We start from the raw sequence: 19,405 nt of genomic DNA, 5'->3' as shown, positions 1-19,405 counted from the left end.
AGAGTTGCTGATGTGTATTTGAACTCATAGAGAGTCATGTGATCAAGTGTTTGATTTCTAAGGCTCTAATTCGCTGCTAATGATGATGTGTCAACTTCTGCTTCCTGTGGTCGTGTGAAGCAGGAAGTGACCTCAGCAAATCAGAGACTTACAAAGTAATCACCTGATCAAAGTGATCACATGATCCTTCACATGTTCTGCTAGACACCGGCAGTAAATGGCATTTCAGGGCAGGACACAGGGATAAAAGTGTTGGGGGTCATAATGTTGGCGAATTCAGCTAAATGATGATCGATGAACAGATGTAGCCAGCATTACTCCCAAAGCACCAATGGGTTATCTGATCCGGTTATCACTCAAGTACCATTAAACACCAATGGATAAGGATTACCAGGTACATTTGTATTTTATTCATCTCTGTCCAAACTTGTAAGGCACACAGGTTTTTAAAGTAGAACTCCGCAAATAGTCGAAGAATTAGGTGTTAAAAAGGGATATTATTTGCAAACTTCCGCCACCATCCATCCGGGTCCCGGCAAGCTAGAAAAGCTGGTATACCGATCCTGCATCAGACTCCCATTGGTTTACAAAAGGCCAATGGGAATTCTCCATGAGCACCAGGGAGTATTTTCATTGGTCCACTACTCCATGAACCAATGAGAATCCTCCTTGGGGGAGGGATGATTCCCATTAGTCTATTGAAAATCAATGGGAGGGAGCCTGATGCTTGAGATGGGGTTGGGATCGGTGCACCGGCGTTTTTAGTGTGTAGAGAGCTGAATGGATGGCAGCAGGTGAGTGTTTCACAAACCAGAGCCGGCAGCCTGGTTATAGGCCAGCATTGATTGGGTTGCTTCGTCCGCTCGATCCGGCATTATGGTCCAGGCCCCAGCTTTGAGTTCTGTTTGTCGAAACAGACCGAACTGATCCAGTCCGAACAGACTGGTGTGATTGAATCCTATTGCTTTCCATAGGATCCATTCGTATCTCTTTGGATTTCGGAATGTTTTTAGTGCCAGTGTGAACGTGGCTTACTTTACCCCCGCGCGTACGCATTTCTCCGCCCCTTTTTCCATCCTTTAACCCCCAGGGACGGAGAAATACGTACTTTCCGCGCTCCCGCCGCTGCCCGCGCTCCCGCTCGTAAACACGCCGCCCGCCGCTAGTAAACACGCTGCCGCCCGCTCGCCCGGAGATCAATGAACGGGAAAATCCATTCCCGTTTGTTGATCTAAGCCCCGCAATGATCCGCTGCCGCTCGGCTGAGCAGCGCGACCATTGTGGGAAAAAAAAAAGTTCTCAGCCTCTTTCTACTTCCTGCAAGCGTCCTTCCGGATGCTTGCAGGTCGCATAAACAAAATGTTACTGTGGCCATCTTGTGGCCAAATAGTAAAACTACATCCAAAGCATTTTTCACATAGAAATAAATTAGTTTAACACACAAAATTAACCCTTTACCTCCCACACTCCCCAATTTTTTTTCTTCTAATTTAAAAAAAAAAAATTACAATAAAAAAAAAAAACATAAATAGTTCCCTTAGGAACTGATCTTTTTAAATATTTATGTCAAGAGGGTATAACACTGTTACTTTATAAACTATGGGCTTGTAATTAGGGATGGACGCAAAACTGAAAAAAATGCACCTTCATTTCCAATTAAAATATTGGCGCCAAACATTGTGATAGGGACATAATTTAAACGGTTTTATAACCGGGACAAATGGGCAAATACATTTCATGGGTTTTAATTACAGTAGCATGCATTATTTAAAAACTATAAAGGCCAAAAATTGAAAAAAAAAATTTCCCACATTTTTCCTATTTTTTCCATTAAAACACATTTAGAATAAAATAATTCTTGGCATAATGTCCCACCTAAAGAAAGCCTAATTGGTGGCGAAAAAAACAAGATATAGTTCATTTCATTTCACACGATGCAACTTGCCGGCAGATCGATGGGTTGAATCGATAATTTCCAACATGTCTATTCTGCTCCCGATCAATAACGCGATAGATTTTCAGATCATTACTGAACAAAATCAATCCATTTATTGATTGGGAGTGGATAAGACATGTCAGAATTGATCTATTGGACCCATCGATATGACAGGAAGTTGCACAGTGCGTACCTGGCTTGGGAATTCCGATATATAGGCAGGGCCGGATTTCTGGGCAGGCTGCCAAGGCCGGTTCCTAGGGCGGGGAATTCTTGGGGCGACTGGGGAGCCACTTGTATCTACCTGTCACCTCTCCTTCATGCAGCTGCCCGCATTGCTTTGCACATTGCAGCATGCTGAGAGTGTGTGCGCAGCAGGCGGCTAATGCGGAACGCCGGGGAAGTTAGCAGCGGATCAGCTGATCAGAGCAGGCAGCGGCAGCATAGGAACAAGTGCTGCACGGACGTCTCACCACGCCGCTGGGGCAGACATAGGACAAGTCAGAAACCCCAGGGCGCAGGCAGAGGAGACAGACCTCTGTGCACATCAGCACTCACCAGGAAGGGCACAGAAGCTTTGTGTATACACTCCCCCTCCCTCCTTTGAGTCCCGACAGGCAAGCACGGGGGAGGGAGAGAGTGCTGAAATCATCCGAACTGCACGTGGGGAGAAAGCTGAAGCAGGAGATCAGAAAGCTGAAGGATCGTGTGCCTTCTGCTGCAGATTGACTTCAAGCCTGTGTGAGTACCTGGTCCTGAACTCCCACCAGGAAGCAGCATTAGATGGTGACCCCTTTGTTCCCTCCACCCACCATAGAGGCACTACAGCTCCCAGCTTGCCCACCTATATAGAGGCACTACAGCTCCCAGAATGCCCACATTAGCCTGCTCCCCTCCATAGAGGCACTACAGCTTCTAGCATGCTCACGTCTATAGAGGCAGTACAGCTCCCAGCATGCTCACCTTTATAGAGGCACTACAGCTCCTAGCATGCCCCTCTTCCCTCTGTGTATAGTCGTTCATGAGTGACACCTTTGCAGAATATTCGCAGTGGAGTGCCCTCATCTGTCCCTCGGACGTACTCCTCTGGGTGCCTCCGTCTTCATCCGTGCAGATGCCTCATCTCCATGACCCAGGTGCACATGAGTAATGTACATGCCGCCAGGTCACTATACACTTTGGGGGGTTGGGGTCGGCAGCAAGCTCTTGGGCCCTGGGGACACCCCAATACTATATGCCCCCCGCAGCTCACACATCACCCCAGTACTGCAAACTCTTCACTGGTTACCAGTAAAATGGAGAATCAATTTTAAGATCTGCCTGCTGACATTCAAGGCTCTACACCACATGGGACCCAAATACATAGCGGATCTATTGGAACTTTATGCCCCTCCACGCACCCTCCGCTCTGCCAACAAGATGAAGCTGGTTATTCCCAGGATACACTTAACATTTGGTGCTCGGGCCTTTTTCCTATGCAGCCCCTACTCTATGGAACTCACTTCCACAATCAGTACGAGAGGCTCCCTCTCTGGACAGCTTTAAAAAAAAGGCTAAAAACTCACCTCTTTTCCCGAGCCTTTGAGACTGCATAATGCAGGGTCACAGCGCTTTGAGTCCCCAGGGAGAAAAGCGCTATATAAATATTATTGTTATTGTTATATGGAGGGGAATGCTGGGAGCTGTGGTGCCTCTGGGAACTGTAGTGCTGGAGTATGCTGGGAACTGTAGTGCTTCTATGGAGGGGCAAACTGGAAGCTGTGGCGCTTCTATAGGTGGGGGTGCACATGCTGGGGGCTGTTTGCCCCTATGGAAACAGACCCTAGATAGCCCTTCAATTGTTACCATCCCCTACCCTGGCTGATTATTTACCCTGAACACCCCTTCAGTTCTGACTGCCCTTCTCTATCCTTTCTTACCTCACCCCAGCCTGACTGCCCCTCACCTTCCTTACACCAGCCCTTCTGTCCCTAATGTCTGGTACTCACAATGAGATTTTCTGGCATATGTACTGTCAAATAGATTATTTCCAACATGCCCAATCTGATTTCCGATCGATGTTCCATAGAAGTAAACGTAAAATCGATCAGAAATCATATTGGACATATTGGAAATAATCAATCTGACAGGAAATCTGCCAGAAAATCTCATTGTGTCTGCCAGGCATTAGTTATGTCCCTCTGTATGCATACATCTCCTCTAGTTGACCTTCCTCAGTTATAACTGCCTTCTTCCATACATATGCGCACACATACACAGTTGCAGTGCTGGGACCCTTTCTGGTCCAATAGGTTTCTTCAGTGTGCAAGCAGGACTGTGGCCAAGCGTATCTGTACTGGGCACGTGCAAATAAGGTTTGCATATGCTCAGTAAAATGCTTGTGCATGGAGGAAAAAAGCAATACACAAGTGCCTTAGTTCTACTGAGAATGCGGCAACTTTACTTGTACATGCCCAATATGGACACTACAGCCAAGCTCGAACACTGCAGAAACCCATTTGACCAGAGAGGGACCCAGTGCTGAAACGGTGGGGTGTAAGATGATTTCTACAGTAGCTTCAGTTAAAGTTTTGTGTTTGCTGGGGAAAAAAAGTTTGTGTGTGTGGTTGGTAAGGATGCTGTTGGGGGGGGGGGGGGGGGGGGGCGGATGGTGACAGAGGGCCTTGGGTGCCAAAAAGTAGAAATCCAGCCCTGTATATAGGTACTCAGAGGATCACCGCTGGTCACACTGATAACCTGAATCTGGCCTGGGGTAGCAATGGCTCCATCCGTACAACCCACCCAGCACAGGCATCCCTCCTGCTGCCGCTGGGCTGGTGGTGTAGACTGATGTGCTAACATAGAGAAGGATTGAACATCGGGCATTCCGGAGTAAATAGGCATTCACTGTACACATACAGGGGTGACAGAACCCCCCACCCAACTTACCGTCTGTCAGACACACAGAAAGACCCAAAGACAAAAGAAAATGGAGTTAGCGTTGCTCTGTAGACTGTTCCTATGTCCATACTCTGCCCTGGGTGCAAATCACAGGACTCCTCAAACTTTTCTCTAAAATACGAGACTGCACAAAACGTCTGGCAGATAACTGGGCATTCGAGTTAAAACTTTTATCTCCCCTTTCACTAAAACCTTTGATATGAGATCACTGATAAAGTCTATGAATGGCGAAAAGCGCTGCCACAATACTCGTCTTCAGTGATCCGGACCGACATGAAATGAGAAATGTTTGCTAATCGCTGAGATCTGAGAGTATACATATCTAAATATAATCAGCACTAGAAAGTGTCTGCAACACTTGCACTGGTAATGAGTGTGCTAGGGTCAAAGATAGTCAAATATAGTCGTGAACGCCTTTAATGCACATGTTGGGGGATACTTACCTCAGGAGGGGGAAGTCTCTGGATCCTAAAGAGGCTCCACCTGTCCTCCTCTCCAGAGGGGATCCCACGCTGGAACCCTGTAAGGCTCTCGGCCACTTGTCAGCGTACACACGTGTGCAGTAGCGGCTCTCCGCTTGGGCTCGGGGTGGAAATTGGTGAGCCCGATTGGATCTGCTCTACTGCACAAGCACGAGCTGTATGCGCCTGCACAGTAGAGCAAACACGACAGAGCTCAACTATTTCTGCTGGGGCCAGAGCAGAAAGCCACTACTGTGCATGTGCGCATCAGCAGTTGTAAATATCATGGCCGCTCAGTGTCTAGGAGAGCCAGCACTGGATCTGGTTGGCTGAGCAGGATGGGGAAAGCCTCTTTAGGATCCAGAGATTTGCCCCTCCCGAGGTTTGTACCCCCTAAGGGCACTTATTTTTGTATTACAGGTTTACTTTAAGGAGAAAAAGTAAATTGAATAAAGGGCCTGTGTGTTGAATTCTGAGAGGTGCGGTGCTGAAACCTACCCCACAAGGCTTACCAACCAAGGCTACTTGAAAATCTAGGTTTTGAGTAACTTTTTTTTTTCCAATTAACTTTCAGTACTCTTGCCCAGGGCTGGATTTACAACACGGGAGCCTGTAGGCAGAGGCGTTCTGGTGCCCTAAGTTCCGTCCCTCAACACAGGCCACACCCCCAACCCTGGCCTACATGCAGGCCATCAAATTGCTGGGGGGTGGGACCACAGGCTGGCGACTGGGAGATGCGATTGTGGGCGGGCCGTGGTGGTGACAGGGATTGTGCTCCCAGCTTTTGAATTGCAAAATAGGGACATTCAGAGACCCGCCTTTCCAGCATAAGGGGCTTGTAGGCACGTGCCTACAGTGCCTTATGCCAAATCCGCCCCTGCTCTTGTCTTTGATGGAATGGATTCCTGGCCAATTAAAAGCAAGGTAATGGCAATGGGGAAGATAGCAGAGAGATATTCGGCCACCTTTCACACGGGCAGCTGACAGGCAGTGAATTCACCACCTGTCAGCTGCTCACCTGCACTGCTCGTTACCTGCGCTGAACAGACGGCCCCCATGGAGTCAGATCTGAGCGTAGTCACAGCCATGCTGAGCCACGACATGTTGCTGTTCTCTGTCACAGAGTAAAGCCTCCTTGTATCAGCACTCGTACCTGGTGTTACTACCACTGCAATTCAGTTGCATTTAAATTGTACCCGTATTGCACTGGCGGGCGTAAGACAGGAAACTGAACTGCTTTGCAAGCGCCCAATTTAGCCGTCTGAACGAGGTCTTAAAGGGAACTAAGCACCCTTTCTTTCCCTGGAATTTGTACTGGCTATAGGAGCTGCCATGTTCTCCCCTCCCCTTCTCACTGTCCTTATTTAAAGAAGTCACAGATGCTATCTTCCCATATTCCTTCTGGATAACCTCTTCGAAGCAGTTGCCCTAATTACAACCCCCTCCCTTCCCCGGTTGATGAAAAGGTATGGTTTTCTTCATGGTAATGAGTGCAATAAAACAATTAGCTTAGTTAGCTTAGCTGCCTGCTGAAGTAGGCTAATAAAACCGGTGCTAAGCTTTAAATGCAAAAATGACTGGTAAAAGTTCTTTTTAATAATGAGACATATTGTTGGCATGCATTTTTAATGTGCTATTGAGATTTCCTGGGTGCTAAAAATAAAACTCTGTTCACTTGAAGGACTATTTACGGATTACAGATGATCAGTGAGAGGTAGTATAATCCTTTGAAATGGTCCAGTAAATGGTCCTCTAACCTCTAGCGCCGCCTGACCTGGGAAGGAACACTCACCGACTGGTCTGTGAGAGGCGGCAGCACTATCATCTTCTCCATTGTGTTCATCACAACCCGCCACAGCTCCTTCAGCACCCGCTTCAGCACCGTCTTCTCACACACCGTGGCGAATAGTGTCAGGCTGTGGGGAACAGAGGAGACACAATCACCATCACACGGCACATATTGGCGAACGATGAATTGTGGAGGCTGCCAGCACTGACACTGATAATGCTGCTGTAGTACTTTCACTTAAAGGTAATACCTGCGCTGGAAAAAAAAATGACACCTACTTACCCCGAGGCTTCCTCCAGCCCCTAGCAGCCGCGATGTCCCTCGCCGCAGTTCCACGCTCACCTGCTGGCTCCCGGGTCCCCGACAGTGCAGAGGCTGCCCTCGCCAGGTCGACTTCTACTGCGCCTGCGCGAGCGCCGCTGTCAATCACTCGCACATGGTGTGGAGTGTACTGCGCAGGCGCAGAACTACATTGTCTCATGGGGGATTCTCAGGTTCACTAAAAGTACAAACATACTGTCGCCAGTTGCAATACTCACTTGCCATCCAAGAAGTCCATTAGGGGGCGCAGTACATTATCAGCATCCTGTGCCACTGTGTTCCTGGCATTGGCTGGTACGTTTCCAGTGCCCTTCACATGAGCCAGAATCTCCGACATCTGCTTTATACATTCATCTATCCGGAACTGGAAGCTGTAAACACAACAAACACCAATCACGTCATGTGATGATGACTCAAACAGTACAAACAACAGCCTGGGTCATGTGACTTATCTACAGACAGTACACACAATGGCCTGGGTCACATGACTTATCTACAGACAGTACACACAATGGCCTGGGTCACATGACTTATCTACAGACAGTACACTCAATGGCCTGAGTCATGTGACTTACCTACAGACAGCACACACAATGGCCTAAGTCACGTGACTTATCTACAGACAGTACACAAAACAGCCTCCGTGTAAAACCAAATTTCAGTGATTCTGCAGAGAACCAAATCTCAGCGACCCTCTGTAAAGCACCAAATCAATTTCACCCACCTTCATACTATACTAAACCCCCCCCTCCCCCCGAGACTTCCTCCCTACTGCTCCATCACACAATGCACACGGCATCTCTTACCACAGACATTTTCGGCCACACCCTTCTCCATGCTTCACCCGCCTCACATTGAAGCTGTTCCCCACAGAACTCACCACAGCCATCCATCACTAGGAAGATGATCCCAACTCACCTATTCCCAAACACGGCACTCAGCTCATCCAGGACATTGTTGAGCTTCACCTGCAGTTCCTTCAGCGTGTCGCTGGCCTCTGGATCCAGCTACAACACAAGATAATGCGGAGAGCGTTACCAACTAATCTCTAAGGCCCGTTCCACCTTAGCTTTTGCCAACGGAACCGGCCGTATGGTTCAGTTGTCGATTCTGCTGAAAGGACAAAAAAATGCTGCAGGATCTAATTTCCTGGACCGTTTAGCTCAAACGGAAACAGCAGGTATTGCAACGCAATAGGAACCAATGAAAACGGACGTTATACAGCACACTGGCTATCATTCATAAAGCTTTACCGCATTCGGTAATGCAGAAAACAGCTGAGTTTACCGAGCACTTGGCAAAATGTCAATCCATAAAGGCTGTTACTGCATGAAAAGCTGAAATTCCCGAGCAGTGGGGTAAATTACCGACTTGTGCAGTAATTACCTCAACACATGTCAGTAAATGTCAATTCATAAAGATTAGAGCAGGCGGTAATGGCACGGAACATACCGCCTGCTTTGAAGAGATGATAAGAGAGCGATAAGAGGGAAGTCTATGGGAGCAGTGAAATCTCCCCCCAAGCAGCAGCAGCGAAAGCAGAACAAACAAGGCTTCCTGTGAATACCTTAGGCTGTGTGTTTAACCTCTTGGGTTCCTCCTTCTAAGATGTGCATTTTACATCAGAAAGCCTGCATGTGTAACATTTCTTGAAGATTTTCCAAGCTGTGGCAATCAAATAGATTGTTAAGAAAGACTTAAGGTAGCCATACACTGGTCGATTTGCCATCAGATCGACCAACAGACAGATCCCTCTCTGATCGAATCTGATCAGAGAGGGATCGTATGGCTACCTTTACTGCAAACAGATTGTGAACCGATTTCAGCCTGAAACAGATTCACCATCTGCTGAGCTGCCGCTGCCGCCTGTCCCCACCGGCATACATTACCTGAGGCTGGCTCCCGGGCGTGATGTCCCCGTCATGTGGCACCTCTGGCTCCGGAATCCGCATATAAAACTTACGCTATCACACCAGTGACAGCGTAAGTTCAAATAGAGCGCCCTCTATTTGTACTTCTGCTGTCGCTGGCATGACAGCGGAAGTTATACGAGGATGCCGGAGATGCCATGACGAGAGCAGCGACGGACGGGATGCCTGGGAGCCAGCCTCAGGTAATGTATACATGCTTCGAAGTGTCCCGAATCGTACGCCGCAAGCGACACGCTCCCTACCCGCCGGCGATGGACGGTAATTTCCCGCACGGCGCGATCGACGGACCGATTGATATAAGGAGGAAATCAATCGGTCCGGTGCGTTAAGCGCTAACTATTTGACAGCAGATTCGATCCTAGTGATCGAATCTGCTGTCGATTGGCGGGAAATCGGGCCAGTGTATGGCCAGCTTAATAGACAGATTCAGGGCAAGCGGAGGCAGTATAACAAAGCATGCACATCTAAAGGGAAGTTGGGATGCCTCTTTTATTGTATTGCGGTTTCTGCACAGAGAACAGCAAATGTAACAAATCAGCCAGCTACTCTTTTCATGTTTCCGACAGTTGGGCTTCGGTAAATCCCCGCACTTCTACCGCAGCTGTGAAAATGTTGATGAATTAGCACAAAAAAGTCTAAAATACCGAATGCGGTATTTTCCCGACCAGATTTTTGTACTGCAAAACCTTTTATAAATAAACTATTGCCTGTAAAATGGACCGATTTCAACGGATCCAGATGGCCGGATCCCTATGGCCGGTTCCGTTAAAAACGCAGATGTGAACCGGGCCTAAGGCGACTTTCCCATCACCAGTTCACGCCTGGCAAGATCATGTATAACGCAAACTCATCCGGAGAAAGATAGGTCTATAGGTCGATCGGCTACACCAAAATCGTTATATGTCTGTATGTATTAGCACTTCCCAGATGAATGAAATGGATGAAATAAAATAATGCAGGTTTTGCTTACCTCCTTTCCACCCATGGCTTCAAACATCTTCTCCAGCTGCACCCGGAGCTGCTGAACGTTGTTCATCAGGATGCAAGGCTAAACAACAAAGATTGTACCACAGGTGAGTATACAGTTCAGAGAATACAGAAGGGGGGGGGGGGGGGGTGGAGGGAAGAGGCATCCAAGTGTGGGAAAATAATTACAATCGATAAAAAGGTAAAGGTGAGTACAGCTTACCTCCAAGTATGAGAAGATAAGAAGGGAATGGTTAAAAGAGATTTATTACACACGTCTCACAACGCATTTCGCAGGATCAACCCCACTTCCTCAAGTCATTACACGACATAGTGTATACACCTGAGGAAAATCGGGCTGATCCCATGAAATGCATTGTCAAAAGCACAATAAAAATCTTTTTGAAACGTTAGCGATTGTCAAACTTGGAGGTAAGCTGTACGTATTATTTATTGTATTTATGAAGAGCCAACATATTACGCAGCGCTGGACAATAAATAGGGGATACATTAAAATGTTACCAAGGGGTGTCAGACAGAGAGGTAGAACATCGCACATCGTTATACACCCAAAAGAAGATATAAGATAAATGACCATGCTATTTTACAGAGACTCAGCAATTAAAGTCTAAGATTATTTATTTTAATTTTTTGGGGCTGCTAAAGGCTTACAATCTAAAATGTACCTACTTTTTTTAATCATTAAATTTAATGATGTTCCCACATTTGGGTGGATTTTCCATTCCCATTTCCAAAAATTCCCTGTTCTTTGAGGGTGAACATCAGTTGTCCCCGGTACCACGGGGGTATGAACAACAATTTTTCAGAGAGAGCAACCACATCCCTAGAGAGACCCATGTAACCAAGAGGGGGCGGGCATTCCCCATACACATGATTGCTGAGATCGGCAACCTTGCCTTGTAAGTATTCATTTTGCCATATAGCCCTTGTTCTAGCAACATTTTACTGCTCTGCCCCATTTGGGCTCCCACTGTTTCTGTGTTCTTTTCAAGGTCCTGTTTGACCCAACACAGGACAATACAGAAGGTTGTCTTAGCAGGTTAATATTAAGAGCGCTGCATCAGTAGGTGAGACTGCAGAGGGCTGTGTTTCTTCTGGTTTAAAAAGGCAAAGCTTCCTTTGGAAGTTTTCAAACACTTAGCAATCTAACTCTAGCGTGCACGTACTGCAATGCTCCCACCAGAGGGCGATGTTACTCACCAGCTTCTCCTTGAAACAATAGGACTGGAAGGACTTGGCGATGATCTCAGAATATTGCAGCAGCACTTTACTGATGGTCTGCAGTGACAAAAACAAACCCGGAGAATAATATTAGGAAAGCATGATCACAAATGAATGGGAAAGGGGTAAAGTGGGGGCTGGTCCCATGCCAAAATCCATGGGCCTGCACAGCTCCTTCCTGGGATCAATGGAAGTGCTGGAAAAGCGAATATTAGGTAGAAATATAATACAATGAAACTTCATTGCACTTTATTTATTTGAATATATAAACAGAATTTAAAGCAGTACTGTCACCATAAAAATCTAATTTCAACAGCAACTGGTCTGAGTGTATTAAGTGATAAAGATGCTAATCCTGTATTCAAAACTTTTTCTGCTGTTATGATTTGGAGTTATCACATACTTAAGGAACACTGGACCTTTAGTAGTCGTGCCAAAGAATTGCATGCTGGGGGTTCTTTTTATCTATAATCTATTCCTCCTCTTCCCTTTATTTCCCTGCCAGCTTCTTATCTGAAACCTAATCCCCTACTCACTTGTGATTACAAGCATGCCTGAGGCGACTCAGCGATTGGAGGAGACAAGAAAAAAAGTAAAGGGCAGAAATGACATCACGAGTTAGCCTTAACTGTGGGCAAAAGACATGGCCCCCACCACTAACAGAATTCTTGTCATTTACTATATAACATTCACTGAAATCAAAACGTGGACAGTATAATACATGTGTTATGTAAGTAGATCAAGTATTTATCTACTTATATATGTGTTTTTTTTCCCGGGCATAGTATGGCTGATCCTACTGCTTTAATAAGTGGTTGCAGAAAATAAAAGTGGGTCATATGCAGATTTAAAGAGAACCAGAAACGAAGCACCCTCATGTATTTTACCAAATATATCAGTGGGAACATGACAGTAAACCCCTACCCTGCTCTCTGTTTCATTCCTCACTGCTCAATCTGCCTGTTATCAATTTTGATAAGAATCCCCGATTGAGACGAGTCAGTCTTCTGTGATGTCTTTTCAAGCCCAAGCCTGCCCCCTTCTGGCTCTGTTTTCCTGCTACGAGGATACATAGCAGGAAATCAGAGCCAGGAAGGAGCAGGCTTGAAAAGACATCACAGAAGACTGACTCCGCTATAATCATTTGGGGCAAAGCTAGACTGAATGCTCAGTCGGGGATTCTTATCAGAGCTGATAAAAGGCAGATTTAGCAGTGAAGAATGAAACAAAGAGCAGGGTAGGGGTTTACTGTCATGTTCCCACTGATATAGATAGTAAAATACATGAGGCCGGGTGCTTCTCTCTTGTTCTCTTTAAGTAGCACCTACTTTTTGGTACTTTTTCAATTGCAATGTGTGGAAAAGTTATTTTACAGAGAACATTAAAAATTAAGGCCGTGCTGCCTTCATTGACCCTTAATCAATTCACTTTTTCTTCTAAGTTTTTTCCTAGGAGATAATTTTTCATCTTCTCTTTAAAATAACCTTTCAGCACTCTGGAAATGAAAAGTACCAAAAAGTTGTCGAGAGAGGGCCATCAATCTTATTTTGAGAATTTTCTTACTTGCTGGTGGCTTAAAAGGCATCGTATTCATAAATTGTGAAAAATGTCACCTAGGAGAAAATGTAAGAGAAAAAGTGAATTGAATAAGGACCACTGGCCTTTTTCTCCCATGTTTTCTCCTAGGTGGGATTTTCATAGCTTCTTAACCTGCCTGGCGTTCTATTAAGATCGCCAGGCAGGCTGCGGGAGGGTTTTTTTTTAATAAAAAAAAAACTATTTCATGCAGCCAACTGAAAGTTGGCTGCATGAAAGCCCACTAGAGGGCGCTCCGGAGGCGTTCTTCCGATCGCCTCCGGCGCCCAGAATAAACAAGGAAGGCCGCAATGAGCGGCCTTCCTTGTTTTGCTTACATCGTCGCCATAGCGACGAGCGGAGTGACGTCATCGACGTCAGCCGACGTCCTGACGTCAGCCGCCTCCGATCCAGCCCTTAGCGCTGGCCGGAACTTTTTGTTCCGGCTACGCTGGGCTTAGGCGGCTGGGGGGACCCTCTTTCGCCGCTGCTCGCGGCGGATCGCCGCAGAGCGGCGGCGATCAGGCAGCACACGCGGCTGGCAAAGTGCCGGCTGCGTGTGCTGCTTTTTATTTGAGCCAAATCGGCCCAGCAGGGCCTGAGCGGCAGGCTCCGGCGGTACTGGACGAGCTGAGCTCGTCCAGACCGCCCAGCAGGTTAATATAACTCGATTTAACCACTTCAATTGAAAGGGTTTTTTCCCCTAAAAAAAAAAAGAGCAATTTTCACCTGTCAGCGCTCCTTCCATTCATTCACCTATAACTTTATTACTACTTATCACAACAAAAAATTCTATATCTTGTTTTTTTCGCCACCAATTAGGCATTCTTTGGGGGGTACATTTTTGCTAAGAATTATTTTATTCTAACTGCGTTTTAACGGGAATAATAAGAAACAAATGGAAAAAATGTATTATTTCTCAGTTTTCGGCCATTATAGTTTTAAAATAATACATGCTACCATTATTTAAACCCACACATTTTATTTGCTGATTTGTTCCGGTTATTGCAACATTTAAAAATGTTCCCTAGTACAATGTATGGTGCCAATATTGTATTTGGAAATAAAGGCGCATCTTTTCAGTTTTGCTTCCATCACTAATTACAAGCCCATAATTTATAACAATATACCCTCTTTACATACATATTTAAAAAGTTCAGCCCCTAAGGTAACTATTTATGTATTTTTTTTGGGTAGTGTGGGAGTTCAGGGGTTCATTTTAAATGTAAAAATATGATCAAAATATGTCCTTTATTAAAAACAAATATATACTGTATATTCCTGCGTATAAGATCAATTTTTAACACTTGAAAATCTTCTGAAAAGTTGGAGGTCGTCTTATATGCCGGGTGCTACGCCCTATCCTGTTACCGCCTCTCAGAGCTCGCTGCTGAGGACTGTAGTGAAGCGGCGCAGGCGCACGTGTGAGGTCTGAGAGGCAGAGAAGGTGGTAAATAGGATACAAGGGCGGGGCCAGAAGGGTGAAAGAGGCGTGTTTTATGGGCACAGTGCGATCTATTCTTCCATACCGCTCTGATAAACAGGGAGACAGGGAGAGCTGATCAATCCACTTAAGGTGAGGGACAGTTGACCAATCCAGCCAGTCAATTGACTATATACTGTTATATACTGGGTAACATACAGTACAGCACCAGTATATGTTCATATATAGCACCAGTATTTAATTTTTATTTGGTGTGCATTAGAAGAGGGGTAGTCTTATAGGGCAAGTATATCCCAAACTCTATATTTTAACTGGAAAAGTTGGGGGGTCGTCTTATACGCCGGAATAAGACAATGTAATTTTACTTTCTGGCCACAAGATGTCCTGCTTGATTTCTCATGTGTAGAATTAGTAGAGGAGGAAGTGATGCATGGACGCTCTTTGTGAATGGCAGCGCCATGTAAGAGACGGCTGCGGTCATTCACACGGGGACTTAGATCAATGAATGGGAACTGTGTTGCCATTCATTGATCTAGCGGCTAACGATCGGCGGGGTAACTAGCGCGGGAGGGGGGGCGGGAGCGCGCGGCGGGGAGGGACGTAGTAGCTACGTCCCTGCACAGAGTTGTGGCATTTTGCAGTGATGTAGTTACTCGTCCCCGGGGAGGGGAAGTGGTTAAAGCACCAGCAAGCAAGAAAATACTCAGGATAAAATTGATAGCTCTTTTTCACCAACTTTTTGGCACTTCTTTCAACGCTGAAAAGATATTTTTAAAGAGAAGACAAAAAATGATCTTATAGGAAAAGCTCAGGAGAAAAAGTGACTTGAACAAGGGCTCTTCCTTCAGGATTGTCTCAACAGCAGCAACATTTGGATCTTTGATATCTGAGGGTGACTCCCTGTAACACCTGCTGCAGAAAACATGGACCTGAACTCAGAACTTCCTCTCTGCTCTAAAAGATAAGCAGCAGCATAATAACCGTTACAGAAAAACATGTCTTTGTAACAGCTGATAAAAATCCTGCAATAGATCTGCAGTGTGTCTACTTCCTGCTTTCATGAAAGCAGGCATAGGGTTAAAGTGAACCTCCGGACTAAAAATCGACCCAGCAGCACTGAAAAGGCTTGGTGTTTCTTTAACAGTTTCACAGCATCAGAACTTTGTTTCTCTTATACAAGCCTCATTTTTAGCTGCACAGGAGAAAACTGCCCGGGCTTTTTTCCACTGATGCTGTGCAAAGCATGATGGGATTTCTGATGTTGTTGTTCTCTTTCTGCTGTTTTGGTGCAATTTTTTTGTTTTTGTTTACATTTTGAATTTGAGATTTGAAGCCTAGCGTGTGCAGCTGGGAGGGATAATCAGGACACAGGACAGTTGGAACTGTGTCTCCTGCTCCTTGTCACCTCCTTTCAACCAAAAAGATGGCTGCTCTCATGACAAAAACAGGGTGGGTAAAAAATTATATTACCTATCTATTCTAATTAACATAACTAAGGTAACTTAAAGAGAACCCGAGGTGGGAATTACTAATACTATTGGGGCACAGAGGCTGGTCGCGCACACTAAGACCAGCCTCTGTTGCCCCATCTTATGCCTCCATGTCCCCCCTGCTCTCCGCTATAGACCCCGCAGTGCTGGCGACACGCAGCGTGTCGCCAGCACAATGTTTACCTTAGCGCTGTCTGTCAGCGCCGCTCCCCCTCATCACCGCTACCCGCCCGCGTCACTTCCCTCCTATCAGCGGGAGGGAAGGGACACGGGCGGGTGCGCCGATGCGGAGGAGGCAGGGGAGCGGCGCTGACAGACAGCGCTAAGGTAAACATTGTGCTGGCGACACGCTGCGTGTCGCCAGCACTGCGGGGTCTATAGCGTCGCGCAGGGGGGACATGGAGGCATACGATGGGGCAACAGAGGCTAGTCTTAGTGTGCGCGACCAGCCTCTGTGCCCCAATAGTATTAGTAATTCCCACCTCGGGTTCTCTTTAATGACAGTATGTTTGTTTAGGCTGAAGTTCCCCTTTAACATCCTGTGTTTACAAATTAGCTACTCTGTCGAGGCAGCCAGCTGATACAGCTGAAAGATCAAATTACAGCTGTGATTAGACACAGATGAGGTGGAATTACACAGGCTAAACCAGGCATGGGTAAACTTGGCCCTCCAGCTGTTACGGAACTACAAGTCCCACAATGCATTTGCCTTTATGAGTCATGACTGTGGCTGTCAGACTCCTGCAATGCATTGTGGGACTTGTAGTTCCTTAACAGCTGGAGGGCCAAGTTTGCCCATGCCTGGGCTAAACTCTCTAAATACACACAAGGTGCATTTCTCTCTGTTTTCCTTCTGTCCTGTGCAAGAGTTCAGGTCCACTTTAAAATTGCGCAAAATACTCAAAAACCCTCATCTCCCCGGGGCTTCGCCCCCCATTATTGGGCATCGCTGCCGGGCCACAATGGAGGGAATGAGATGGTTCATTTCTGAGAATTAAAAAATAAAAAGCCAGCGCTCCCCTTAAGAATGACCCCGTAGGTTATTTGGCTTCGCTGCCATTTCCAATCATGGCTGAAATGATGAGAGCACGGCGCGGTCTGTGTCAGACATTGCTGCAGCAATCCCCAATAGCCCAACTTCGTGCACAAAAAGCGTGAGATTCTGCGACCTTTCTGACCTCCCTGCGCCGGTGAGCGCCACTGATGGGACCGGCTTCTGCTGCGCTGCTGGGTGTAACTGTAATTGCTGGCAGAATGTACGATAATAACTGGCAAAAATGTACACCGCTATTACTATAGAGAAGGGATGCCAAAAAGGCAGAAATCACACATAACAACTTGTTCTTGAGAATCAGCCCTCCGCAAGGATAATGCAGCAGCTCTTACCATCATAATGATGCGGTTCTCAAGCAAAGAACACGGCTGGTGTGTGGTCTCTGCTCCCCTGCTTCTAAACACACAACTCCGAATCAATCAATAACAGTAATTTTTACCCCTGAAGAAGTTTCTGCTTTACTATTCTTTATAAAAGCTTCCCTATTGCCAGCAGTCTGCACACTGTGTACACCAGCACCACTACCGCCCTGCGAGGCTTAGTCAAGACAAGACAAATAACATTTATATCGCGCTTTTCTCCTGGCGGACTCAAAGCGCCAGAGCTGCAGCCACTAGGGGGCCCTCTATAGGAAGTAGCAGTGTTAGGGAGACTTGCCCAAGGTCCCCTACTGAATAGGTGCTGGCTTACTGAACAGGCAGAGCCGAGATTCGAACCCTGGTCTCCTGACGCGACTGAGCCTGTTAACAAGTATCCAAAAGAGAAGTCCGCACATAGTCTCTTAGAAGCAAAAGTGCAGGTTTATTGCTCCATCACACACATGCAATGTTCATCTGGCCGAGAGGCCGACAATCGTTTTCGGGCCTTTGGGGATCCCCTTTGTCAAGGCATGGGCAAAAAAACATACACCATGTTAATAAATCAAAGTTGATACAAATATTGTGTAAATATAGGCATGTTGGAAATGGACCAATCACATATACAGTACAGCAGCCACTACATTTGATTGGGTCATTGCAAAGCTGCACATATTTACAAACAATCTGCAGAAAATGTAAATCAGCACAGAATTCTTAGCACTGCTAGCTGACACAGATGTAGCAACATGCAAACTACTGACCTTGGCAAATCGGCGCATGTAGTGCGCCACAATGACGGGGTCCGGGCACTCCAGCTTCTTAATGATCTCAAAGCTCTGGTTGAGCTGTGTGAAGACGTCCACCACGGAACAGGAGAAGAGGGCGTGCTCCGACGTCTGCTGGAACTGCACGGAACACACAAAACAATTATAGGAGCCACAGACCTCATCTGTATCTTTCATGCTGGAACTGCTCGGAACCCACAAGGCAGGAGCCACAGACCTCATCTGTATCTTTCATGCTGGAACTGCTTGGAACCCACAAGACAAATACAGGAGCCACAGACCTCATCTGTACCTTTAATCCTGGAACTGCTAAGAACACATGAGACAATTCCAGGAACCACAGACCTCAGGGACACCCGAGGTGAAAAACTAATGAAATTAACAGTTATAATTATATTCCTTCTCTTAAAAATGACTTAAGATCTTCCACAGTTTTATTTTATATTTAAACTAGTAGACCTAAGCCCATTTAAAAACGGGCTCTAGGTCTATCTCACCGCCGCATGTCAGCGCGCGCACCTGCCGCTCGCACACGTGTACACCCGTCCACCCCCCGGCCCCGTCCTCCTCCTGTCCCAACGGCTACACATGCGCAGTAGCCAAAACACATGGGACACAGGGACAGGAGGATGACGCAGGGACAGGTATGGTATTATTATATAGGATCTAATTTTTACAGTTTTATTCTTTTTGCTCAATGACACATACATTGAAGTATGCTAGAGCTAAAATCTGTGAACTATGGACCCGTTTTATCTTTTTCCTGCTCTCAGAAGCCATTTTCTGCTAGGAGAGTGTTTTATAGTTGGAATTTCTTATCAGTGAAGGTCACACTGTAGTCACTTCCTGTCTGAGTCAGGACTGAGTCAGCCACTTGCATACCTAATATTTAACTCTTTCAGGCAGAGAAAGAAAAAAAAAGGAACACAGCCCAGCTATTTGTGTGCTAGGCACTGTACATACCCATGTCTATCTCATACTGTCACATGTCACCTCTTGTATCCTTTAAAAAAAAAATGTCCTTTCGGTAACTATCACTTGTCCAACCTGCTACTATTCAGATGCTGATCAATATTTCCTGCTTAAAATCACTTTCACATGGACCTGGAACT

The 19,405-nt window shown here is 46.3% G+C and overlaps 1 protein-coding gene across 15 annotated transcripts in view; it reads right to left on the bottom strand.

Annotated features, from left to right (window-relative positions):
- The window catches only part of UNC13B (unc-13 homolog B), a 540,439-nt gene that overhangs the window by 21,617 nt on the left and 499,417 nt on the right, over positions 1 to 19,405 (bottom strand). For all 15 annotated transcript variants that reach the window (XM_068252311.1, XM_068252316.1, XM_068252301.1 and 12 more), the window contains 6 exons: positions 18,270 to 18,413; positions 11,566 to 11,643; positions 10,349 to 10,426; positions 8,366 to 8,454; positions 7,666 to 7,818; positions 7,130 to 7,253 (listed from right to left, as the gene is read on the bottom strand). In XM_068252311.1, coding sequence (XP_068108412.1) covers positions 7,130 to 7,253; positions 7,666 to 7,818; positions 8,366 to 8,454; positions 10,349 to 10,426; positions 11,566 to 11,643; positions 18,270 to 18,413 — 666 coding nt within the window. The remainder of the gene's footprint in view (positions 1 to 7,129; positions 7,254 to 7,665; positions 7,819 to 8,365; positions 8,455 to 10,348; positions 10,427 to 11,565; positions 11,644 to 18,269; positions 18,414 to 19,405) is intronic.

Source organism: Hyperolius riggenbachi, chromosome 1 (assembly GCF_040937935.1).
Source record: "Hyperolius riggenbachi isolate aHypRig1 chromosome 1, aHypRig1.pri, whole genome shotgun sequence".
Taxonomy (NCBI): domain Eukaryota; kingdom Metazoa; phylum Chordata; class Amphibia; order Anura; family Hyperoliidae; genus Hyperolius; species Hyperolius riggenbachi.
This window is presented reverse-complemented; position numbering and strand designations above follow the sequence as displayed.